Genomic DNA, 27,024 nt, shown 5'->3' with positions numbered 1-27,024 from the left:
CACTATGTCTGCCTTGTCTTTGGTTTCCCCATCAAATTCTGGTGATTTGTAGAATAGAAATACAGTAGAAAATAAAGCTCATTCCACATACCCCAAGGTAAAGCTGCTAAAAATATTTATTATACGGGATTATTTATGTCGCATTTGCATATTATGGAAACAATTCCTTCCACAAATATAGTCTATGATACCCATAAATTCTGAATAACATAAGACTATACACACCAGTATTCCACATAAAATGAGATTTAAATGTCCCAACGTGGGGGAGAAAAAAGGTCTTGTTTAAAGCCCTTTGTTTTCATTTTCTAGTTTTTGTGTTCACTGTTCTGCTCTGTTTCAGGCAGAAAAGGAAACAAATGTACAAAAATACTCCAAGGAAGACTGTTCTTTGGTATTTCCGACCCAGCTGGAAGCAGGATGTACTGGAATTCTTACAGGGTGAAAAAAAAGAAGGAAAAAGCCTGTTCTACTGAATTATCCAGCCTGATTCTGAGATGAAAGGAATGGGCAATATAGGAAAGAAAGCCATCTGCCCAAGACTCTTTGAAAAAAGGGTTGTTTAAGTGCATGAATGATGAGATAAATATATTTTAAAACTTTTCTCTTAATGTTCTGCTGCATCTAACTTCCCCTTGTTTTCATAGTGAGGATATCAATAAGAACATAACATTTGTATATAGCTTTTTAAATGTATATAGAGTTCTCAGGAATTAAGGCAGAATAAGCATAAAATTAAACATATTCACATTAATTTGAATAGGGAGAATTTAAAGGAGAAATGTTTAATAGCAAGAACAATCAAGAGCAAGTTTATCAAAATTCATAAATTAAAGGCAAATGCATTCTGAAATGTATCCAAGAGAAATAGTGACTGTCACCAAGCCAAGTGGTTTCAAGATCTCCTATGATTCCAATCTTCCCCTTAGCCAATGGTCATTAAAACCTTCAAAAGCCATAAATGAAGCCACTACACTGAAGAGTACAAAAGATAAAGGAAGCAGACAAGGTACAGATTCTTAGATCTGAGATCCAGGAATTATTTTCAAGCTTAAATACTTTCTTTGTTCACCATGCAAAAAACCAAAACATTTCTGAAGGCAAAACATGCATTTGCCTTGTAACTCTGTGGCTCAAATCCAGCATGCACAGGTTCAAGGATGATAAAAAGCTTTATTTGATAAGCTATACAATTAAACTCTCCTTCAGTGCAGTGAAAGCCTCAAGCCAAATTGACATCATCAGTCAAGAAAATGAATGTCAGGAGTGAGCAGCCAAGAAAAAGATATTTGGATAGTGATGGTAGTCGAATACTTTATCTGGAGAGGAAAATGCTATTCCATTACATACCTATCTACTCATTCAGAGATAAAACACTCCAAAAACTGTATGCAGATGTTTCTCTATCAGAAGACAAATGCAGGAAAATGTCTTTGTCATTTCTTCTCTGCTGTCAGTAAAATAATTTTAACTGTTTCTTCTCATTAGTTACTCATAAATTCTTTTTCTTATGATAGAAAAGGTTCTGTATCAGAGGATTGCTCAGCATTTAGAGGTGATCCCTAAAAGTTCAGTCTCAGGGAAACTTGAAATGAGCACTGATCTGGCATCTCTTGTGCATCTCCAGTATCAAAACCACCATTGAGTAAAGCAGATACTTTTCAATTTCTCAGTATGTGCCAACATAGCTCATCACAGCAGCAATCAATACAATTAGCCACAAACATGGACTAGTTACTCTCAGCCTACCAGTAAAAAAAAAAAAAAAAAAAAAAAAAAAAGAGAGAGAGAGAGAGAGAGATTTGAGAGAACTTGAAACTGTCAGTGAAGTGTAAACTGACAATTGGAGAGGATCTAAGCAAAATTCCCAGGCTGGATGCATCACTGAGGCACCACTAGTGAGTGTCCTGCCTGAAACAAACAGGCACAGTTGAAGAGGAGCAGAAAAAGTTGTTCCTTCTTCCCAGAACTGCTGGGATGACTCCATCAAGACAGATGGCTGGGGAGCTGAGGGGAGCCTCCACGACCTATGTTCCATTCCTACCCAAGGCTCCCACTGCTGAGGTTTAAAGCTTGACTGTCTCTCACAACAGAAATACTCCATTTTCTTGAGAGAAACTGTGAAATAACAGTGATGACCCCAAACCTATCAAAGCATGCAGCCAGTTGTCTTAAATACCTGATCTGACTCTAAAAGTACTACCAGAGCCTTTCAATCCACGTTGTCAGGTTACCTTTTCTGTGGTATTTGTATTATTGGTTGTGTTCTGGAAGCCCTGGACAATTCCAGAGATGCAGAGTGGCCCAGCAAAGCCCAGCAGGTCGGCCAGGTAGCGGAAGGTGCTGCTGAGCAGGATTGGCCGTCCAAAAGCACTGTACATGGCCAACCAAATGGAGGGACTCCGGTTGGGATGGTCCTCCACCTTTTTCTGGAAAACACACACGGGTATGCAGTCCATTAAGAGAAGCTCCTAGGCTTTCTTTATGAGGCAACATTCCTGTCTGGATGCCCAAAAGGTTCCTGAAAGGTGGTGTTGGATCAGATGAGGCAGCAAACATTGTAATTATTGACAGATTTCAGACATTCTTCACAGCAAATTCCAATTCTGCCTCCCCTTGGTAACTGTGGTTTCTCACTTCTATATCCCACCACTTTCCTCAGCCTATGAACACAGGAATGCAAGCACAGATTATCATCCTGGCAGGCAGCCATTGTCCCTTGTCACACGTGTGCTCAGGGAAAGGTCTGACTTTTCAGCCCTTTGCTCACGTGGGTAATCCTGGTTTCACAAGCTATAAAGGCCTCTGATTGCAGGAAAAATACATGACAATTACAGGAATATAGTTTAATTTAATTTATCTGGATTTTTTCCCATCTCTTGGATGCCTTCCAGGATGACAGACTTCAACCAACCAATGGTAATTGTGCTCAAAAAATGAAAGCAGCAGACCAGGATGGGAGGTAAGATTAAATCAACCAAGGGTCTTTTCTAGCCTTCAGATCTGTGAATTTACACAGTATCACAGTTCTTGGCTAAAACACCAACCAGCAGATATGGCTTTGTGTAATCAGAGGAGTTCTGATATGTCTGAGGTCCTTTCAGCTTAACAAAGGAAGAGTTTTACTGACCAGAGCAGTGCTCTGCAGAGTGCTTCCTTGCACTTCAGGCAGGAGCTTTTGACACTTTAAACAAGCATCTGTCATTTCTCAAGTAGCACAGATGCCTGCAAGCTGCAAGCCAAGCCCTCTTGAGCATTCACAGAGACAATTTAAGCACAGCCAAGCAACAATTACCCCCTGCCCCAGCAAGTTCACCAAAGAAAAAACAAACATGCTTGTAACCTGCCTGGCTGCCTCATGTGTTTTATTTCCTTCTTTTCTCAGTTTTTTCCCTTTTATGCCTTTTCCACAGTGAGATGGATTGCATGCATGGTGCCAAAAATGTGCAGGTGGATCTGGTGGCTGCCAGAGACTGGGCTAGGCCAATGCCAAGGAGTTTAGGAAGGAGAAATAAGCACCATGGGGTCAAATTAGAGCTACCATTTCAGACAGGGGTGAGAATGAAACTGTTTCCTCTGAGGAGACAAAGAGCACAAGGGCTTGGTGTGAGTTGCCCAGACAAAAGGCTCTCAATTTGTGGCCTAAAGGGTTTCGAGCTTGAGGGCCCAAAAAGGGTCAATCACCCTCCTCAAATAAATGATTGATAACTTTAAAAGCTTGAGAGGAGCTAAGCCTAGTCATTGGGTAAACAGCTGCCATCTTTTGGGAAAAGATAGTTACATTAATCTTGCCATTCATTTAATAGGAAATTTGTTAAGTGGTAACAGTAAATTCTTGTTTCTCTAACAATTTAATAGCCATTTTCACTGCTACTGCAATTCACATATTGGTCATCACTGTATGAAATATGTTTCCTTTTCACTGGAAAAAACTACTAATTAAATTATCTAATTTATTGCTAAATGCTGTTTTTTATCCCTTTTTTTAACCAGGACTTCATATTAGCTGAATCACGTAACAGGAAGAGGGGAAGAAGACCTTTTTCTAATCATAATTTCTTTTCCAGAATGGTCCTTAAGTGTTATGGGCTTGCATAGAATGTTGTGGTGTTAATTAACCAGTTTGGGTTACTGTTATCAGCTGTGCCACTTGATTAGGTTTCCTTGTCTTTGTCAACTTCCTTTCAAATTCCTATAATTTTCTCTACCTTGGGCACTCCACAGTTGGAATAAAGGGCAGTGAGAGAGTGCTTGCTGATAAATCAAGTCTCCTGTAAGGCTTGCCTCAGTAAATACAGAAATCTGACTGTTCCCACAGTTCTGGAGCTGGCAGTTTAAGCCTGGTGCTGAAGGGCAATTGTCCTATGATTGATAGATAACACAATTTCATTCCTCCTTTTCTTGGCCCTAACAGGTAAGACCCATAGTGGAACATGAATAGCACACATAAGAAATTAATGGTTCTTGACTTGAAATTTTGATTTTTCTATCAAGTTTCCAGAAGAAAAGATTTCTATGGACCATCAGGACAAATTATACAGGATTTTAACATGCTAAATCTATTTTTGGATATTTGATATGCACTGATATGTGGTGTGAAACATCTAGACTGCTTCATGACAGTGACCTGACATGCTTCTAGACAGTGTCATGTGAGCTATCTCAAAGGGATTTCACAGGGTCATGTTCAGCATCTTTCATCAAGGTGTGAGAAGAAGGGTTTGGGAAGGAACGGGAGTTTTCTTTCTGCAGGGCTATGGAGCACGGCTGAGTGAGATCACCTATCTCCAGGCACAGGCTGGGGTAACCCTACTTAATCCAGAGGAGGCTGTGAGGCTCCCCTCACCAGTTGCAGCAGATTAGTGTAAAATACACACTTGGCAGCAGAGATAGTGGCCTATCACCTCCTCCAGACTGCAGACTACTCTCCAGTCTGAAGAATTTTCCTAATTCTGTGGCTGTTTTCTGGCCCAACCAGGCACAAGCCAACACATTTCTCCACAGGAACGAACTGCAGTGAGTCCCACTGCCTGGCTCCTAGGATTTGCTTCAGCCATTTGGTTTACTTTAACTTTATCTGCAAAATACCAGTTTACTTCGGGGTTGCAGCCTGTTTTTGAATACTAGCACAAATGTGCTAGAGGCTGTGGTAAACGCAAGACTTTAGACAGCTACAAAACACAAAACATCTGATGTAAGGCAGCATGAGAAATGTGAGTGTAACTGCACATGTAACACTTATGCAAGTGTTTCTATGTGAATGACACACACTGAGGGAAAATACACACTGAAAGTTTGAGCTCATGCCCATCAGAAATGCATATTTAACTTGCCTTTGGCATCTGAACTGCATTTTTGTGCAGGCAGACAGTACCTGCAGATGTGAACGAGCTACAGACAAATGCTGGCACCCAGCTGTTGTGCCTGTCATCAAGAATGGCACAGACTCCTTGGGCCACGTGGGTGCATGTCCCTCTTTGGCCTCTTTAAGTAGGGTTTAGGCACCTTAAGGAGCTGGTCTAAGGGATGCACCTCTCCCAGGCTGCTGTGAAAAGCTCAGTTCCAAAAACTCAGTAGCTTTCTGCCTAAATCAGAAGGATCTTGATCTCTGGTCTCTGTAATCCTCAACTGCAGAAGGAAAGAGAAGCAACCTATATCTATTAAAATATAAACAATTGTACTGATAATTGTTTCATCTCAAAAGGAACAGAAAGCAGCCTGCAGCTCCATTAGCTGTTGGGAGCAAAGAGCTGCCTAAATGCATCCAGAAGCTTCCCTGAAAAATCCTGCCCTATCCAGTGAATTCTCCCAACCATGCTTTCTGTACTGGGTCTGGCTGGGATGGAGTTAATTTTCTTCATAGCAGCCTGTATGGTGCTATGTTTGGGATTAGTGACTAAATCTCTGCTAAGACACCAGTGTTTTGGCTATTCTTGATGTGTGGTTTTGGCTATTTCTCTGCCTGGAGAAAAAAAAAAGATGAAGATGAGTCTTTCCAGCTGAAACTATGGACAGAATGCCTTCCAGTTGCATAAGTAGCTAAGATTTAAACAAATCTTTCACTATTAAAATCTAGCAGTGATCAGTCTTGTTGTGATTTTAGTTTCCAGTCGCACTCAATTTGGCAGGTCTCTCCCACTATAAATTCACTTAAAACCAAACAGTAACTATTGGATTGGAACTTCCTACACCAATGTTTCACCTTGGAACAAACAGTCCTGAGTTAAAAATTCCTAAAACGAGGATTTTGTAAAAGCTGAAGAAATTCAAAGGGATACTTTGGCTTTCTAAGGCTGAAGAGTGACATGGACATCTGTTATTACCTTTTGTTCCTCATAGGCTTCTTTGAGACAGACATAATTTGTCAGTGCTCTCATTGCAATTGGGAGCTTCCCAATGGCCTTCAGGTCCACAGGTTTCTTGTGAGCAGAAATAATGAGAGTGTTCATCCACCAATAAGTTGCCTTTGAGAGCAAATTGACAAATGGCTGCAGGAATCTCACCCCCAGATCCTGCAGATCCTCTGGAGGTTTTACTTTCTGAGGGTTCATGAAAAACACATACCTCTGCAGAGGAGAAAACAGACAAACATGGGCTCAGACATTATCTTACTGATAGCAATTTTTTAGCAAAAATTATATGCAAGACAACCACAGTCTCAAAATTACTTTTAAAGGTAATTATATGTTGAATTTCAACATAAATTTGCATGTAAATAGGAGCATTTCCATTTTGACAGATAACTGGCAAACAGTTGAGCAACATGGGATGTGGATAGTGTTCTGAAACCTATCAGTACTACCTGTCTCAATCTGAACAATATTAAGAATGAATTATTGGGAAATAATTTTATTTTAAGTTATCATGGGTAAGAACATATATTAACTTACAGATTCACTACATAAATAGTTCATCAACACTAACACAGGGCATATTTTACAGATTGCATCCACCTACACCCTCTTCATGGGCACAAATACGAATCTACCAACATAAATATGTGTGCACTTTGTGAGGATAGATGTACACAGGCACACACACCGAGCCCAAGGGTTACATCAAGGACATACATTTTAAAGAGATTTAAATCACCACTGGTTTCCACAGAATTAAATCTTTATGGCTAAGCTAAACTTGGGCCTAAACAAGACAGAAGCCAGAGTTCCTGGGACTAAGGAGTCATCTTCACCCCTATGATACCACTAATACTTTTCTGGATCCTGAGGAAGAAGCCTCATACCCTGACTCGGATGACATTGATCTCCACAGCCATCAGCAGCCCATAGAGGATGACCATGATTCCAGTGATGCAGAAACGCAGCTGAGAAAAAGGCACCCCGTCCTGGCAGTATCTGACAAGCTTGATGGTTTTGGTGACAAAGGCCATTATCCAGTAAAGGAACAGGGCTGTAAAACACGTGCACATGCATAATTTAAAAATAAATTAATAAATAAGTGTAACTACAGCATTTTAGCTTCCATGGCTTGGTACAGTGCAGGCACAGTGATCCTCTATGTCACCAGTCACTGTTTTCTTTTCTGGGCCACAATCCCTCAAACACATCCACAATGGCAGATCTTCACATAGATACAAGAGTCCACTCAAGAGGACTTAATTTGAAGGACAACTTTGTTCTTAAAGTGAAAGAAAAGGCATCTAACTAAACAAAAGTCACATTGCCTCTTAGAAAAAGCAGGATGCATCCCAAGTAAGAATATGGAAATGTGCTCATTTTGAAAAAGAGTTTATGGGATTTAATGTTATCCTGCAGCCTGGCAGGTATCAGGATAACATTGGTACCCTCTGTCAAGGGGTTGTTCAGGTGGTTGACTTACAGGCAATTTGGACAATATACTTGTATGGAAAATTATTCTGCAATGTCTGGTCTGACAATCTCCTGACTGAGAGAGCAGATGGGATGATCTCAGAATCAGCTGCAAAAGATGTTGAGAAAGAGCAGCATCTGCACAGGAGAGTTTCTGGTCAGATCACTATTCAAAGTGGCCTTTTGAAATAGCCCTTTTGAATGCAGACAAGTTTTTCCTCAAAATTATCAGCAGTGTTAAAAAATACCTAAAAGCTTGTGATAGAAATGCAACAGTTGTGCAAGGCTTTCTCTTTTGTAATAATTTTTAAAGTAGTTTTCAGTACCTTATGAAAGGTGCAGTAACTCCTATGATACTACCAGTTGCAAGAGCAGAGAGTTATTCCTCTCTGTTTTAATATTTCACACATTACACCATCCTCCCCAGCCTACACAAGGTGACTTTGGCAAAAATACACGGATTTGTAAGAATACATAAATATCAGACTTAGACTTACCCAGCAGTAACTTCGGAAAGTTGGATGTTTCAATATTATGGTAATACACTATGGATACAGTGGCAGCCACAAATCCCATTATAGCTGGTAGAAAGAGATGCAGGTGACGAGATTTCATTTGTCTGAAAATAAATACAGTATAAATTAGTGAATTTGGTGCCTTTTCTTCACCGTTGTGTGAAACCATAGGTGTTCTGCTAATCTATTGAAGAGGACAAACATTAATTTCTCAGAGACAAAAGATTTTTGTCCTCATGAGTGCTTAACTTTGATCAATATTTGCTTGCCATTACAGCTTGAGAAAAGAAAAAATGCCAAGAACAATGGCTTCACCTTTATCCCACTAAAACCTGGACAGTTCATGAAAGGATTCTATTAACGTTTTGGGGAAAACCTCCTCACACCTTACTAGCCAGCTCATCAGACATTAACACTGCTTATTAACAAATGCAATTAGCGTGGTTATCCACCAAACTCTGCCACTTACGTGTCAGAAACAATCCCCTCTGCTATTTCACACACGTGCACGAACAGCAGGGTGAACGTCAGGATCCATCGCAGGTTGTGCCCGGGGAAGTGCAGCCAGGTGTTGTGGTGAATCTGCACTTTGGAGCTCTGACTTCCCCAACCTGGGAAATGAGAGAAAGGAGAGAGAAAGGTTGTCTCACAGTCAGTCAGTGACTGATCTGGTTCAATTTTGAATTTTCTGAGCCACACTTATATGCAGTTGATACAAACGCCCTACAAGACTACAGGGGCTGTTGTTACCGAAAAGATGACCCATGAGTGTCTCAGTTGCCCTGTAATTTCAATCAAACCCTGAAAACAATAAGACAACACTTTTTCCAAATTACAATCAAAGAAAAATCGTTCCTGGCCAAAAAAAAAAAGAAGAAAACAACAACAAAAGGCCCACCCCAAGTGGCACTCTGACAACTGACAGATATGAAGTGATGGCATCCTCATGTGTTTCATAGCCACAGACAAGAGCGGGAAAAATTTCCAATTGATATAAAAGTTGCATCCTCAAATGAGGCCTCAAAGAGATGCATTGACTTGAAACAAGTAACATTTATTACCTGTTTCAGGCCTGGTAGGGAGCACAGTCTGAGTGGAGGCTGACTGGTGATTTCACAGCTTCTCTCCCTCAGGTGCAGGGCAGCCTCCTGGGCCTCTGCATCCCTGGCCCTTCAGAGCTCCCAACACAGCACCCAGACTCAAATTAATCAACAAATTAAACTTGAAGCCTATTTCCATGTCATCAATTCAGATGTCACCTGCCCTTTCCAGACATGATCCTCTCTGAGGCTGGCAAGCCAGCAAGAAGTGACACCAAGGATGTGAGGGAGGTGACAGGGCTGGGGAAGCTGAGGCATGACCACAGGTTGGCTTCTCATGGTGGAAAGCCTTGGCCTCTATCTCTTCCCACACAGCTACAGCGAAGAGTAGTAAGCCCAAAAAGTCCTGAGTCAGTAAGCCCAAAAGTCCCTCTTGCTGTATATATCCCTCTTCCCAAAGCCCGTAGAGAATCCCAATAACAGCATGCTTTGGGGAAGCAAAGAAACCAAACAGAAGGAAACTAAACTAACTCAGTTTAGAACCCAGGGTGTGTTTTTGCTACACAAGGATGTAGCATCTCATCATGCTTAGAGGTTCATCAGGTGACTCAGGAACACATAACCAAAACTTACATTAAACAGGAAACTGTCAGCATTTCATCCTTGTTTAAGACACAAAAATATTCCTGCTGGGAAAAAAATTCTCCATTGCTCTACTTTTGTTTATAAATGTTGGTAAAAGAAGCAATTATTCTATTTTAAATATTTCCTACACCTGTCCGAGACTTAGATCCAAGGTGAACATGTTGTATATTCTCTGTAATTCGTGTAACTTAAAGGAAATTCAGACCCACTGCCCTAAGTCTTCTAATATCTAATAACAAATGTTGCAAATTGCCAGTTTAAAATCTGAAGAAAATTTTGCAGAGAGAAGTTTCATAGCATGTGGATCTGATCTGTCTGATTCTCATCCATCTCTTCCTGCTGACTAGTTCAAATTTATATCTAAAATTCCCACATTTCAGTGAGTTGGCCTCAAGTCCTCTGGGTGAAGCCATTCTGCCTCTTCTTTTTCAGAATTCATAAATACAAAGCATCCAGTGGTTTCACCAAGCCCATGCAAACATGACTGAGTATAAACACATGCTTGAGTGTTTGTGGGATGGCAGAGCTCCATGAAATAACTCACCAATGAACAAAATTGGGAAGGTGATAAACAGCAGGAAGACATGAGGGACCAAGTTGAGGGCATCCACAAAGCAAACATTCCTGAGGACACCAGCACTGATGTTGTAGGCTGAGGCATTGTCATTACCACAAAATGCGAGTCTCATCTCTTCTGGAGGGTCTGGCTACTTACAGAAATGAGAGAAATGTTGACTACCAAGAGTGCTAGCACTGCCTCTGGCTAAAGACAAAATAAATATAATAAAGAGACAGGGAAGGAGCACACTGAAGAACCCACAGAGAATAACACAGTTGTATTTTGAAAATTATTTTGGGCTATGTCAAATACAATCACATTAGAAAGCTGTGTTTATATGGCATTAGTATTATTTATATTTTGATAATATTGTTTATATTTAGCTGCATTATTTGAGTGCTATTTTAAAACACATTATGATATAACTTCTAGTGCTCATTATAGATACAAACACTATGCTGCAAAAGGTCCATTAGAATATAAAGAAAGAAAGTAGAAGATTTGAAAAATAAGTATTTCCATTTCTCATAACAAAACCCAAATGGACATATTTGTCCTGTGTGTTGCTGTTTCTTGTTTCTTTGGTGAGCCAACACTGTCTGTGCAGTGTCTCCAACAATTTGTTGCACTGCATTCCCAGTGCAAGCTCAGAACCTTTGGTATTTGGGATCTGGCAGCTTTGCACTCACTGATATTTTGTATTTTTTCATTGCCACATAGAACAATGGCCACACACGAGACATTACAGATAAACTATGAACCCTTTACCAAAGTAGGTGGTTCTGAAGACTGCCTAGGCAGTAAGTCAGCATTTATGCTTGATCCTGAAAACCCTTAAACACATGCTTAGACTCATCCCAGCAGTCTCTGACTTCCACGATTTCTTGTGAGATTATCTTTGTACACCAAGATAAGCTCCTGTGTTCGTGCTTGCAGAGCATGAGCCATAGAGCAACCCAGAGTTATGGCCAGGTTCTGGCTTAAATCAACCTGTGCATCATTTATTTTTTCAGTCTTCTTTACAAGAAGATGAAACAGGAACTGCAAACAAAGTCTTTCCTTGGTCATTTCTTTGCCCGAGACTTACACAGACCAACACAGTGCTGTAGAATAAGTTGTGGAAACTCATTTATCCACACCTTTTCCTTTTCTCAAATTTTACATACTAAAATGGAATATATTTAATTCAGCAAAGCATCTGTCTGCAAGAACATTGGCATTAACAGGTATTGCAGAATCAAAAGAAGACAGGGATGCAGAAAATATATGAATGCAGTTTAAAAAAAAAAAAAAAGGTCAGTTGAATGGGGAGAAAAAGGTTTCCTTCTTTCCTCAAATAGTTCAGATTAGTTCTGTAAGATGTTTAAACAAGGTATTCATGAAAAGGTAAGCATAAACTACACAAGTTGTCCCTTAGAGACAAAACAAACATGCAGATCTTCACAAAAGTACAGAATTCAAAAGAAGCATTTTGAACCTCTGCTAAACCCTCCGTTAGCTTTTAACCAAGTTCTTTTTGGATCTGAAAAGCACAACCCATATCAAAACACATCAGTGAAGAAGAGTTGCTTTGAAAAGAGTGTGATAAATGCTCTCCCTTTCCCAAATATATCATCAGTTTATGGCTGAGATTTACCAGAAGTTAAGCATAACTTGCATTCATGTACTCACTGTGAGGCAAAAGCTGAGGGGCAACCGACTCAAACTTCAGTAGGCACCATCTGCTAACAGTCCACGTGCTGTAACACAATTTGATGGAGATTTTGGTCCATTCTCTATAATGAATAGAGTGATACGACCACTATCATTCTATAATTTTATTTTTGTACCAAAAGACATTCATAAATGCACAAGGCTAGTAACAAAAAACAAACATTCTGGAAATGCGGGATCTGTCTGAATATATCAAGGAGTTATTAGCAAAACAAATAAGGAACTTTAAAAAAAGTTACACAGAGGTTGTTTGGGTTTAATTTGGGAAAGCTTGACATTAAGGGAAACATAATGATAATGGTAATCTCTTGAAAATCAGAAGTGCTGTTTCCTCATTTTTATCGAAGGTCAGAAGTCCAAGGGAGTTCTGCTGGGAATTTTCCTCCCTTTCCCACAAGGATGACTCTCTTCTGAGGCAGCATAAGATGCTGTTGTGGTCTAGTGGTTGGAGTGGTACTGAAAGTCAGGAGAATCCTGGGTTCAGATGAGCACTGAATCATTGACTCCCTGTGTAGCTTTTGGCTTCTAGTCAAAAATCAATCTGGGAGAAAGGATGAAAACCACATCCAAGGGAAGCTATGGGAACTGTTGTTTGTTTCCCATTTTTTTGGAAGGGAAATAGAATAGAGGCAGCAAATACTCAAGAGAAGGACTATTAACTGGATGAAGAGTGTTTTCTCCTAACTAGAGACCACCATCAGTTTGCAGAGGTTTCCTATCACACCTCAAACAATAGTTGCTAAAAGCTCTCATGCAAGATGCATATTTGAAGAATCACATCTGAATCTTCTCAAGAATCTGTGCTGTGCCTAGTTTTGTGATGGAGTATGTCCAATAACACTCTTAAAACCAATTGTCTTTGCACATTTCTAGGGCTGAGAAAAGAACTTGGTCCTAATAATTAATACTGATATCTAGAGACAGTGCCCATCACACTGGTGATATTTTTTAAGAGAAGGTAAGGGCAGTCTATTCACAATACTATTGTTCATTAAAAAAAAAAAAATAGAAGTAGAATTTAATTTTAATTACCTTCTCTTAGAGAGAGAAAATCAAGCCTAGGTTTGTCAGTTTGTAAAAATTCCCAGAAAATAACAAAGATTGCATGGCAAATGAAATGAGATAGGGTAACTGACAATAAGTTCCTAAGATTTTTGATCAGAAAACTTCATCATGAATCAGTTTATCCAGTGATCATATTCATTAAACTCCCACAGCCTTAAAATCAATCACAATATTCTGGTCAGTGTTGTGATGCTGTGCTGCCCCAATGCAGCTTTGGCCTCATAAAATGCCAAATCATCAAATGTACAACTTCTCTGTTTAGCAGCACTCAGCTCAGGACACTCATCCAGTACTGACATACTGGCACTGATAGGAAACAGAGGAGATAAGAACTGTGTAAGCATTGACAGTCCGGTGATTTTCTTTCCTCCCTTCCCTTCTTCCTTACACCCACTTTTCCATCTCCACTATGCTGGGAATGAGGTGTGGCTGGAAGTGGAGGACTCATGTTTCTGCATCTGTTGGCATACTCCAAATTTCATTACACTTTCTGCCACTAGCAGTGCTCTGGATCTTCAAGAATGGTGTATGAAAACAACCTGCACTACCTTAGAGTTCTGAGGAATAATGTCATCTCCAGTTGCCTTGTGGGGAGACAGGAACCACTCCATCTCTCCCTTCCCATCCATTTCTCGTTCAGAAGGCAGATCCCACACACTCCCCACAGTTTCATGACTCAAACTGCTGAACCATGCTTTGTTTTTTAGAAAACTCAGATACAGAGGAGACTCTGGAGGTAGAGAGATGCACGGAACCATCACCCCCTGAAATAAAGCATGTAATGTAGTTCCTGCCTCTTGGCTCAAATTTCCTAGATAAGGGAAATATACTGGATGAAGTTTTGCTGATATCAAAGGGAGGATGCTTTGCATTTACAGTCGATGCCCTTTGGTTAGAAGCTGAAATTAGCCATTACTTTCTGCAGTATCAGGGCACACCTCCAGAAGCTCCTTTTCATTAGCCTCAAAGTTTAACAAGCTGTGTTCTTCTCCAAAGAAGGACAGAAAGAAAAGCCCCTAAGGCAAAAGAACAAATCCTTGATTTCTCTAGACACTACAGGGCATTTTTCAACAATGCTTTTGCAGCTCCACTAAAAATAACAGGAGTTGGACCATGACAAGTTTTCAGATGCAATCTCTCATCCAAGAAAACAGTGCAGCCTTTAATCTTTTTCAAATAAAAATATGATAATATATTGGCAAAATTTCTTGGGCCCATGCTCAGATCTCATACTTGGAAAATTCAGTGTATCTACAGAAGGACGCATTTTTAGGCCTGCAAACAGCATAAGCTTCATACTAATTAAAGAATCAAAGTTGCACCTTTAAACACCATTTCAGTACTGCAAGTTAGAGTTAAAAAGATCTTTAATCGTTCTAAGAATTTTAAAGAATTTTATAAGGCCTCAGCTACACTGCTTTTTGAGTTTTTTAGTTTTGAAAGCTTTCACTCAGAAAACAGAAAGGAAGATGGAACACTTCTATGACTGACCACTGATCAAATTTGGTTCCCTGAATAAAAATTAAACTATTAAACTATTCTTCCCTTGGCTTTTACTACTCTAGTAAGCAAATGCTGTACTTCAGTCAGAACTACATCTGTAGAGAGGGAAAAAGAGGTATCTTGCCCATGTGAAGAAGTGCTGTTTGTTTCTCTCCATGCTGAGCTTTATGCAAGTACATAAAAAATACACAGAAACACTTATTCTGTTTTTCCCCACAAAAAAATGAGAGAATGCTGATCACACAGAAAAGAAAACTTGTAATGCTGAAAGTCTTTGAATTAGACCTAAGCAAATCAGAATACACAGCTGACTGAAGTTTTCCCACCATGTGGCCAAAGGTGGTTTTCTCCTTCCCAGAGAATGAGGAGACAGAGTTTTTTAGGCCACAGTAAGTACACGAGGAGAGAGGAAAGAAGTGAAACTGGGCTGCAGAGCCATGGGAGGAGAAATTTGAAGATATTTCTGTTGTATCGGGGGTGGAAGACATTAAAGCCTTTAGTGCTCCAACTCAGAGAGGTTATTGCATTGCATAGCAGCAATTTCCCTTCTACACCTGCCAGGACCCTTCCTTAGGAACACTGGAAACAGCCCTGCCTGGACGGGTACACAGGTGAATTAAGCAGCAAAGCCAGGTGGGTTTATCCCTCCCAGCAGTCTGCCTGCCTTGCTGTGGGCTCACAGTCCAGCAGAGAGCCACACCAACATAGTTCAGTCTCACAATTAACAGTCCTAATCACTGTGGTGCTGTCCACAAGGTAAGAAGCCCTGCTCACATCAAGCCTGACATCAAAGCTGAACTGCTGCCATTGCCCTACTTCAATTCCCAAACTGGCTCAAGCAGGACTGCCTCAAGGACATAACAATGGAGAAATGTCCACCAGCCTCTTAGAAAAACTTTATCTATGGGTCCCAAAGGAGGGGAGAAGCACTGGAAAGCAAAGGCCTCTTCTACTCTGCCTTTTCTCTAAGCTTATGCTCAGGTTGGAATCCTTGGAGCTGAAAGCTTCTCTACAGCAAGATGGCTTCGACTGGCAAACAGCAATGTCTGAACAAAATGGGAGCAGTCTAACTGCCACATTGAAAAAAGAAATTGTGAAACCTAAATGTGCATATTCTAGAGAAAAGATACGAAGGGGCAGCAAGTTATTTTCATATTTGTTGGTCATCTGCATTATGAACCACTTCTCATCAGGTGATAGCAGCCATTCAGAATAACAGTTGAGGTGCTCATAAACTTGTTTAAGAAGACAATGTTATTCATAGTCATTACAAAAAATGGCTTTCCCAGAGAAAGTTTCATTTGCTGTTGAATACAGTAGGCCAACAAGTTATACTGGGGTAATTGCAACAACGTGGGTACAATCACAATTTGCTTCACTGCTAATTGTAGCAGGAATGTTATACTTTATAATGATGTTGCCAAGTCTGCTAGGTTTAATCTATCATGTCAGACATGGAAACAAAGTAATGGGACAAAGATCATCTGATAACAAGCATGTGCCATCTGAGGATACCAGCTACATTCAGCAACCCAGCAGGAGTGCCAGGTGCCAGGTAATTTTTTGTTTTAACACTTGTAGGCTGGAAGGCCTTCGTCTTTCTAAGATACTCTCAAATTGCTCACTTTAACTTTTATCTTTATGAACTCTACAACTCATCAGAGATACTCAGAGGTGGTTTTTCTTTTTCCCTTTGAGAACGGCCTCTGCTGAACAGTCAGTATGAGCTAAAGCCATCAGCTAAACTTCACAGAGCAGGGGAATGGAAAGAACAATCAGGAGGATGGGCCCATGTTGGTACCAGTGGAAGGCAAGTTTCGGCTGTCCTTTACACTATTTGGGAATCTGATTCCCTGTTGGTTTACTTTAATGAGGATGTGAACTATCTGAACAGTAGTTCACCCTTCAATGAAATAGCTAAAACCCCCTCATGTCCTTTAAGCATTTAAATTTTTATGCTGAGATCCCTGTTACTGGCAAGTTGAGACTTCATGGTTTTAGGCTAAAGAGGACAGACACAGTCATAAGAGAATAAACAAAAAACAGCACAAAAGTGATTCATTAACAAAAATTCCTGTGAAGAGGAGAGAAGTTTTGGGAAGAAAGAAAATAGGTCAAAGTCGTAAACATGGAAATGACAGAACATTGAACCTAAACACTTACAAATCTCATTTTTACAAGCATAAATGGGGATTCTCAGGGCACTAAGCCAGTTTACAAAATATATTTTCCATAAGCAATTCTGAAGAAGACAATGGAGAAATGGTAGATAATCTAAATTTCCATTAAAATTATGAGAACATCCTCACCAAGTACAAAACTATAAGATTCCTAATTAAAGACATTTTAACTGCCTTAAGGGTCTTTTAAAGTGGACTTAAAAATCTTCATATTCAAGAGTTTCATCTTACCTGAATTATCACTCTGATCGTCATGCTCTGCAAGGTACTTATGACTACAAAAAAAAGAGTATAAGTACACTCCTCAGGTGGAGCTTGTTTGGGGGAATAAGAATATTTTGAAAACATTTATTGCAGTAGTTCTGTTGTCCATACTTTAAAAAAAAAAGATATAAATTGATAGTTGCACTTTCTAATTAAAATATATCTGTTTACAGAGCATTCTTGTGTCTCAGTTCAGATCAAATTTTTTTTTTGTCTTACATATAATGCGCATTATATGCCCATATATACATATAAACATGTATGTATATACATATGTGTATGCATATAGGTGCAGGGTGAAGAAAATACTCTGAGTTTTACAAAAGTACTTAGTTCTTATCTTCTGAATAAATCACAAAAGCAAAAATCGTCTTTTCTTCTGGAATTTCCCATAGCAATTTTTAACTAAGGACTAATGATTAATTTATAGCTTTGAATGGAAGGCCTAACTCTGAGGTTTTCCACAGATTTTAGGTTAGTGCTCTGAATCTTTTTCCTTTCTGCTTGTAACCCTTCTAGTTTGCTCTCACTTTCCTGAAAACACTCTAACCCAACCTATGTGATCTACAGTCTTATAAAGAGTTCTGCTGAGGAACGGCAGAAAGCACTGTCCCTTTAAAACCTATTTCATCAAAAAAAGACCCGCTACAAAATACAATTTTCTTTTTATTCCTTATTTAAGCTGTGACCACCTACGCTCCACAGACCCCTCTTCCTCGCTAAGCGCTGCCCCAGCTCCCCTGGGCCTCAGGATGATGAATTACCTCTGGTGCTTGTCAGCATTCGCAGCGCTAACTGCCGTGTGCCACAGCCTGATCCAAACGGTGCTGAAGTCAATGCAAAGAATCTCATTGACTTCGGGAGCCTTCTGGATCAGGCTCCAAACACAGGGAAAATCACAACGGCAGTGGTGCTAAACAGGCTATTAGCACTGCAAAGCATTTCACACAAACATCTGCAGTGGTCTCACACATCTAAGTGCATCGCTTGGTTTGGTTTTTTTTTTTTTTTCTTTCTTTTTTGGAAAGCTTCTCCACACAGTGCGATCCCCAACACCAGCGTGCTACGCTGCCTGCTGTAAAACCTTCGACTTCACATTGCCAAGACAGGACAGTTTAAAAAAAGAAACATAACCCTGTGAACAGCAGCAAAGAAAACATCAGCAGGAGGGGACGGTAAAGGCTGAGAACGCCTGCGAATGGAAAAGGAAAAAGAGATTGGAGTTGTAATCCCAGGAAAGAACGAGGAGCAGCCCTGTCCCACAGATATAAAGGGAAGGAGGAGGAGGAGGAGGTGGTTAGTGGGAGATAATGGGGGGAGGGTCATCGCATGCCCCGTTTGGTTGCTGAGTGTTAGATCAAACTCTGCAGCTTACCTTTGTAAACACAACCCCCAAATACCAACCCAAAGTGTCACTCGGTTGTGCTATGTGATCAATATCATCCCGATGGCAGGATTTTCCTCCACTTAGTGAAGCCGCTCCAAGCCCTGGAGTGGATTATTTTTAGGCTGGTGATGGGAAGATCAGCTGCTGCCTCCTATCGAGTTTCCAAAGTGCACAAACTCTTCTTGCCTTTCTCATACGCTGAAGGGGGCAGGAAACTGGGAAAAGACAAGCAAGCAAAAAGCACCAATTTTTCGCCTCCTGAAGCTACAGTCCCCTGGGATTTCTTCTGCTTGCTTTTATTTTCATTTTTCCCCCTCTGGAGCAGTAAGATTCCAAGAAGCTGCATTGCAGCACATGGACTATTAACAGATGGCTATTCTGCAGTAATTGATTTAGACAAGGTAGTCTAACTTTTGGCAGGCTTGCAGAGATTCAGCTTTTGATTCTTTTGTAATTAATCTTGGATAATTTGAATTTGACAACATAATTTTGCATGTCTTCCACCATATTAAGCAGAAAAGTCTACTCAGATATTTTATTTTACTGGCTTACCTAAGTCACTCCAGCTCTTCTGCTTAAAACACAGACCAAATCTCACTTTTTGATCACACAGGTCTGCTTCTTGTGAAATGGCTTTTTTTAATACTTGAAATAAAAAAGTAATTCCCAACTAATTTGATTCTCATACCAGGAATATAGTTTTCCATACAATTGCCCTTAGTTATGTGGAATAACATTTTTTAGTTGCAAAATCCATTGTATTTGTTTATTTAGAGGTAAAGAAGTCCCGAGAGAACCCACATGTGGTTGGTTAGTTCATTTGCTCATTTTCTCGCAGCTCCATCAAAGAAAGATGAACCAAGATTTGGATTTTTCCACAGTGACAGTTTCACTTGAGCCTTACGACTTGAGGCCATAAATTGCAAAGATCTGAGACTTGTGGTGCAGCACAGGAATGTGGCAGTGCAGGGTGGTTTTGAGCACAGCTGTTGGAATCACAGCCTGAGCTGGAACGGACACACAAGGATCAGACCAGTTACTGCCCAGTCACTCAGTACTAGAGCTGGAGACCCTTGGAAGAGAATTCTGCTTAAATCTTGCAGAATCCAGGGACTGCATCTAGATCATTAGAGAGCAAATGGTTTCCAAGGGATTGAGGTCAAAGATGTTTCCATGAATGGTGTTACAGAGAATGCTGAGCTGAGAATGTACTTGCATGGCTGAGGCCAAACACTGCAGGATTTATCAAAACCTTGCAAACCCAGACTGCTCCTTTTTCTCTTATGTTTCAAACTTGACTGTTGTAGGGATAAGAAATCAGAAACCTCAGAGCTAGAGATAATTAATACCTTTTGTTAGCTCCCATTGATTTGAAGTACCAACACTGCTTTACACTTAGACAGACCTCAATAATCTTCCAAGGCATGTGATATCTTTGACTTGTGTTTACTTTTTTTTTTTTTCCTTTTAGTTCTTCCATTTTCATATATGAAATGCTTTAGGAAAAAAAAATCTGGATTGGAAGTCTCTGAGTTCTGCTATATATCTATGTTTGTTAAAGAAGATTTTTTTAAAAAATAAAAAAGTTTAACCCATGTAGTCATCTGAAATTGTCACGTAGTATTTTTGAAAATACAATTAATATCTGACAGAAGTTAGTAACATTCATGGTCACAATTTTCTTCATCAAAACATGAGTATTTAGTTCATTGTAATTCAGTTCTGCCTTTTCTACAAAATTGTTTAAACAGGAGGGAAAAAAATAAGCCAAAACGAACATGTAATCAGCCAGCATGTTTCATTTTGCTGTTTCTAAATGGGGCACTTTCATTTCTCTATATGGCAAGATCAAGTGTTTTTAAAGGATTAAGAAAAATGAAAAGCTCTGAAATGTCAGAACAGTCAGCCCTGATCTGGCATTTTGTATCCGGGCTTTTCGATTTGAGAGGAGAGGGAGGGAGGAAGGACGGGGGGAGAAATGGTAATTACAGGAATTCAACATGTTTCCGGGAATCTTTGGACATTTAAATGAATGGAAACAGCCACAGGCCGATCCTCAGGTACCCCCACGTCCAGCACGTCACCGGTTTTCCCCGTCAGCCTCCAGAAGACGAGATCTGGTACCGACATCTCTCCAAGCCGGGGGCGATTCAGCTGCAGAAGTGCCAGCGATGGGAGACCGAACCAGAACCAGAACCGCGGGACCGAACTGGGCCCTGGCAGCGGGTGCGGGGGGGTGGCATTGCGGGGAGGGATGCGGGAGGGATGCAGGAGGGCTGCGGGGAGAGATGCAAGGAAGGATGAGGGGAGGGATACAGGGAAGGATGCAGGGAGGAATGTGGGGAGGGATACGGGGAAGGATGCAGGGAGGAATGTGGGGAGGGATACGGGGAAGGATGCAGGGAGGAATGTGGGGAGGGATACGGGGAAGGATGCAGGGAGGAATGCGGGGAAGGACGCGTCACCCTCTCCGGCGCCCGCCGCTCCCGGGGCACTCACCGGAGGCGGGGGTCCCTCCGCGGGCTGGTGGCCCCGCGGCCCCGGAGCGAGGAGAGAGCCTGCCCATGGAGGATGGGCAGCCTAAAGGCAGAAGCCGCTTCACCTGATGGCTTTGGGGAGGGAGAGGCGGAATGCAAAATATTCTAAGCGGATCTTAACAAAACCGCTGAGTTTTGGCTCCTTCGTTCTGTGAAATCCACAGCCCGGTTGGCACTGATTTCCACATCCTGGTGGGCTTCCATCAGATTGAGCAGCTGAACACAAAAGAACCAAGATGGTGGAGGAACAGCTTGTGTGGGAAAAGGTTTTCAAAAATTAGGACTCACCAATGTGAGGAAAATTACCTGACAGGTGCTGCAGTGTGGATTTATTTGCCACAGGTCCCGGCTGAGCACTTTCCACCTGAATTGTCTTGGTTTATTTAACTCACTAACCAGGAAAGGAAGGGTGGCTGCACTCTGGACACTGTTCACGCAACAAGCTGTTCTGGTTTCAGCTGCCAGCAGCTCTCTCTGCCATTTCCCATGTTGTGGGCCAATCCATAGGTGTCCCTCTGCTGCATTTATGGCAGTCCAACACTGACAATCAAAGCACTGGACCATGACAATTTTCCTCTTACTACCCAAATCCAGGGAGATGCCTGCAGGCTCCTTGTCTTTTCCATTTCTTAGGTGAAGAGCTGAAATCACCATCATTTCATCTACCTGTGCAGGCTGACACTCAAGCAGCTGTTTTGGAGAAAACCTCTCATTGTGCTGAGCTGGATAAATTCCTTGACTGATTTTAAACCAACTTACATAATTAATACCAGGGCTTTATGCTAACAGAGCAAAACAAAAAATATTCAGAGTTGATTATATAAGTTATATCAAGTCTCTATTTTGTTTCTAAATTTGTCACAGTGACAGAATCCCCACAGTGCTGTGTCAGAACTCATGCCACCATATAAAAAGATCAGACTGACACAGCTTTCAAGATTAATTTTACTTACACTTACAACCCCATTAAAAAAAATGCTTACTATATTTCTTTTAATTACACATTGCTTGTTTTATCTAAACAAAAATAATTAATGGATCTACCAAGAAAATTGTAATGAAGTAGCAAAGATTAAATTTTTATTTAACTTTTTTAATGTCATAGAAAATGCAGCCTGGTCTTTGGATAACTTCTCTGTCTGTTTAAAATATTTATTGTTATTAAGATTGGAAGGGGGAAGCAGGGAAGCAGTAGAAGCTTAGCATTATTCGAAATATTTTCCACAGCTTTTTTTAAAAGTTAGCATGCCTGGTTTCTATGGGGAAAAGTGTTGTGGAAAATATATACAGCAAAATTTCAACAGAGCAATCTAAGTAGCAAAGAACTCTATATGGAGAAGGATGAGAAAATCCCAGACCTCAGAGTTCATCTCTATAAAAGGTGTAAAAAGCCAGAGGCCTTGAACAGGGATTTACAAACCTTCTGATCTTTGAAGGACACGGCCCCGTGGGGGAGCCTTGGTAGCTCTTGATCTTGGCAAAAGTTAGATCCTGCACACAATACAAATTTTCGGATCTACAGGTTTACTGGTTCTATTTGACATTTGTTTTTACTTAAAAAAAAATAAAAAACACCCCAAACAAACAAAAAAACCCAAACCAAACCAAACAAAAAAAAAAAAAAAAAAAAAAACCAAAAAAAACAACCAACAACAACACAAGAAACATGGGCAACCAGACACATGTGGTTTGCAGTACACACTTTTTTTTCCTTCAAAAACCCCACAAAGTCAAAGAGCTATTCCTTTCACACTGAAGGGCTTTTCAAGGCTGTCAAGGATAATGCCAGATCTCCACATCCTCTGAGTGTAGAGGAGTTGCATCACAAAGCAAACCTTTTGTACTACAACTTAGATTCTACCAAACCCATAGACTCACTTGTACTATAAATTACAATGATATTGTGGATTTTACATGTATGTCTAGGTGTGAGGAACTGGGGAAAAGGGCATTCTTTTTAAACAGTCATAGAATCATTAAGGTTGGAAAAGACCTCCAGGGTCATCAAGTCCAAGCTGCGACCAATCCCTTGTCACTCAGCCCAGAGCACTGAGTGCCAGCCACATCCAGTTCCTTGGACAACTCCAGGGATGGGGACTCCCTGCTCTGTGCTATATTGGATTTGAATCCTCTAGGCTGACACTGGACAATTCAAACCTTTCTTTTGCATTGCCCAGAAAATCTTCATTATTTCTAACCCAGCAAATCCACCAGCCAGATCTTAAATTCTCTGCAACTAAAACAGAACTAACGTGGGATCAGGTTTTTTCTCCCATTAAATTCAACAAATTTTCTCCCATTAAATTCAACAAGGCATCCGCATTGTTCACTCCCATTTACAAATGCTGGCTTTTAGAGACATAGTAGTCACAAATAAAAAATTTAGTTGTTTAATTTCAGAGTGAATGCCTGAAAGGGGCATTAGATAGTCAATACAGAACTCACCTCACCCAGGATTAAATGGCAGATGCTTGATTCTTTATGTATCTTCTTGCTACTGGACTCCCTATATAGCACTTGGAGAGAAAATTACATTTTCAGATTATTATTCTTTTCATCCTAAACCAGATACAGAAGATAGTGGGAACTAATTCCACTCTGGATATTACTATCTCACCCCCAAGAAAATTACAGTGTCTATATGGTTAAAGTTTTGAAAACTTTACCTGTATCTTCTTCTTTTTTTCTTCTTTGAGGTATGGAAATAAATTTTCAGCCTGATAAGTTTTTTGTATGTATATCTCAAAAGGGCAATTACCATGACAAGTGTCTTACAGAGGCCATCCCTACCATTTTTACTACACCTGGTAGAACCCGCACAGAATGTCTCCCTCATGCCTTTCCATCTCTGATTGTAATTCCAGAAGTTTTCCTACTTGAGACCTGCCACATTCTGTGCTGGGAAAAATGTATAGCATAAGGAAAAACAACTCATCAAAACTATCAGAAATCTCTTTGATAGCAAAAGATGAAATTCAATTGCTTATACTAACCCTGAAATCTGACATTTCTTGCATACAAAATACATTTTGGCTCTTTTTTCTCTGTTATCTTTTCCATATAGAACACATTCTTTAAAAATCCACTACCATAAGAGGATGTATTTAATCCTTAAGAAGATTAATATCTTTTTTTGCAGGCAAGATATGTAGTGCAGTGCCTTACTTTCAGAGAAACATTCAACCATAAAGGGTCCCAACCTGCCTTTTATCTAAATCCTCATCCTTCAGTCTCTGAAGCTGCATATCTGTAAGCTGGAAGCTTTTTAACAAATCCCTGTTCAGACTTCTGGGAACAGAAATTCTGCTCAAATTCATTTCCATAAAAAGGACAAACCCCAAATACATTTAAAATCATTGTGATCACACTTTATGCTGTATTTCAGTTAATGATATGTCATCCAGGTAATTCAGCTGCTGCAAATTAAGTGCAATAGTTGAGGATTTAATACACTCTGCCCTGTCTTTTGTGTTATTTGCTACCCCTGTATTTACCACAAAATATTGATGTCCTGGATCTCTGATCTTTTTCTCATTCTCTTCTACCTGATGTCATCTGCTACCCTTGCTGGAAATCAGAAAATGGTAATGTAAATCTAAAGTCCATTTTATAGCACACGGGACTTTATTAAATCTCACTTTACATGGATTAAAATCGGGAATAAAAATTAATCAAAAGATTGAGACTAGTTTAAAGTTATTCTACTCCTGTACAGTAGGATGTGTCAATGGCCCAGCAGTGGAAGGCAGTGTCTTAGCAGAAAACAAATTTGAAAACAGATTTAAAACTTCCTAAATTATCCAGTAATCAGCATACTGCAGAAACCTCATGGCAGGAGGAATGTTGCAGCCACAGATTTGCCCAAAAGGCTTTCTGAAGCTCCTGGGTAGGGTATATCTAAGGTACTTCTGTAATACTTCACCACAGGCCTGTGATGCCTGACAGCATGGCTAAAAGGTTCATATAAATAAAGAAAAAAATGGGATAAATTCTCACAACACAATTGGTCCAGGCCCAAGACAACCACAATACCATATGGTACAGAAATCGTAGAAAATTAAACAGCTTTTGTGGTGAAAACAGCAGTTCCTGTGCAACAGTAGTAGCAAAACACCTCCCTGAAGTGCACAGCGCTTCCAGGCAGACTCTTGGCAGACAGCATAAGATTTATTAATGTGACTTCAGGGACATTTACATCGAATTTGCTTTAATAAAGCAAAAGGTCTGAAAAATATAAAAGGGATTTAAACAGACTTTCATCATTGTTCATTCTCTGTTTTACATCTTGTCCCTGTAGCAGTCAAGATCAGCACCATCACATTTCAAGTGGCCCAATGGGTTCTTTTGCATTTTTGCATATGAAATGCTTCCACAATGAGGCAATCTGGACACCATCAAAATAATATCACCAAAACTACCCTAGCCAAATCTTCACTTTGTGAAGTGGTATGTAAATGGACTCGGTGCTCAGCTATTCTGATGAACTGATTCTTCCCTCCTCCCAGTTATCTCAGGAAGATCCTGCTGGTCTACGTGCGCTGTGTGTAACATGTTAAGCATTGTCACTCTAGCTGCAATTAAAAATTAACCCCTTTTGTACAATCCAGACCCAAATCTGATGCAGATCCATCATCAGTTGTTCATCCAGCAGTTGCTTCAAATTACAGGGATTTATCTACAGTGAGATTCTGTGAGCCAACTTGCAGCAACTGACTGCAAGACGAGCTGAGGGATGTGTGAGAGCTGTTGAACATAACTGGGTTTAAATTTGAACCATAAGGCAACAGCCACTAGTGGTAAGAATCATACACAGATGACATGTTGTACCTGAACAGATTAAATTATATCTACAGGAGGTCAAACTCCCATTTCCCTCTTCAGAAAAATCTAGATGGAAATACGAGTTAATATGTCAAGTACTCATTTCATACATTGTAGGGTGCCCTGAGCAGCTGATGTGCATGTGCACTCCTATTTAGACTGAAAAACCACAACAAACTCACTTTATCTGTTGCTATGGCAATACTATGTTGTAGGAAAAAAGTAGCTAATGTTTCTTGTGATTCATGTTGTTCCACACAACTGAGAAAGAAACAGTGAGAAAAAGTGAAGGGAAAAGAAAGGAGGGACACTTTAGAGGATGTCTCTGGGAATATTTGCATCTTTCAGGGAAAATATAGCTGCACATCCTTCTTACCTTCACTGAGCAGACCCTTTATAGGTAGCTTCATCTGAACTGGATTTTTTGGCTCAATCACCACTCAGCCCAGGCAGCTGGTGTTTAATTAAACTGGTTCAATGTTAGTTGATAGGAAAAGCACAACTAAAAGAATTGGTTGGAGTTTTATTTTAAAAAGCTTTTGCTGTAATATCTTACTCATTAAAAAAAGAAATTCAAAGTATTTCTGTTATGTATTTACTTTTTACTTACAAAAATACAGTATTTTTCCTATTTCTACATTTTTCACCCTCTTATTTCCTCCCTCCTTTTAGAAGTAAACACAGAGGAAAACACTAGAAAATCTTATTTTTCTGATATTTTTAGGGTCCACAGTACCTTGTATTTGTAGAGATGACAATTATGATAACATTGTGAAAACTCTTAGGTGTCAAAAATTTATCTTTCTTTTTCCTATGACATTTGTTTCAGCATTTTCAAAACGCCAAATCCGAGGCTCCATATTTTGAAAATTTTAACTTGTCTTCTTAAGAAGCAGTGTCAACAGTGTTCCTACTGAGGTTGGGAGGAGATGCAGATTCCTGGGGAAACTTCAAGAGCTAAAAAGAGAG

At 40.1% G+C, this 27,024-nt stretch overlaps 2 protein-coding genes across 7 annotated transcripts in view; one reads left to right on the top strand and one right to left on the bottom strand.

Moving 5' to 3' along the window:
• The window catches only part of ABCC9 (ATP binding cassette subfamily C member 9), a 66,968-nt gene extending 48,140 nt beyond the window's left edge, over nt 1-18,828 (bottom strand). For all 6 annotated transcript variants that reach the window (XM_066319605.1, XM_066319607.1, XM_066319609.1 and 3 more), the window contains exons 1-9: nt 18,686-18,828; nt 17,278-17,321; nt 12,257-12,324; nt 10,571-10,736; nt 8,811-8,952; nt 8,324-8,445; nt 7,241-7,407; nt 6,324-6,566; nt 2,235-2,429 (exon numbers count right to left, since the gene is read on the bottom strand). In XM_066319605.1, the coding sequence (XP_066175702.1) occupies nt 2,235-2,429; nt 6,324-6,566; nt 7,241-7,407; nt 8,324-8,445; nt 8,811-8,952; nt 10,571-10,715 (1,014 nt within the window). In that variant the 5' untranslated portion in view covers nt 10,716-10,736; nt 12,257-12,324; nt 17,278-17,321; nt 18,686-18,828. The remainder of the gene's footprint in view (nt 1-2,234; nt 2,430-6,323; nt 6,567-7,240; nt 7,408-8,323; nt 8,446-8,810; nt 8,953-10,570; nt 10,737-12,256; nt 12,325-17,277; nt 17,322-18,685) is intronic.
• Nucleotides 1-27,024, top strand: part of TSPO (translocator protein) — a 357,420-nt gene that overhangs the window by 57,937 nt on the left and 272,459 nt on the right. The window lies entirely within an intron of this gene.

The sequence above is a fragment of the Sylvia atricapilla genome, chromosome 5 (genome assembly GCF_009819655.1).
Source record: "Sylvia atricapilla isolate bSylAtr1 chromosome 5, bSylAtr1.pri, whole genome shotgun sequence".
Taxonomy (NCBI): Eukaryota; Metazoa; Chordata; class Aves; order Passeriformes; family Sylviidae; genus Sylvia; species Sylvia atricapilla.
The sequence above is the reverse complement of the archived record's forward strand: the minus strand, read 5'-3'. Positions and strand labels throughout refer to the sequence as shown.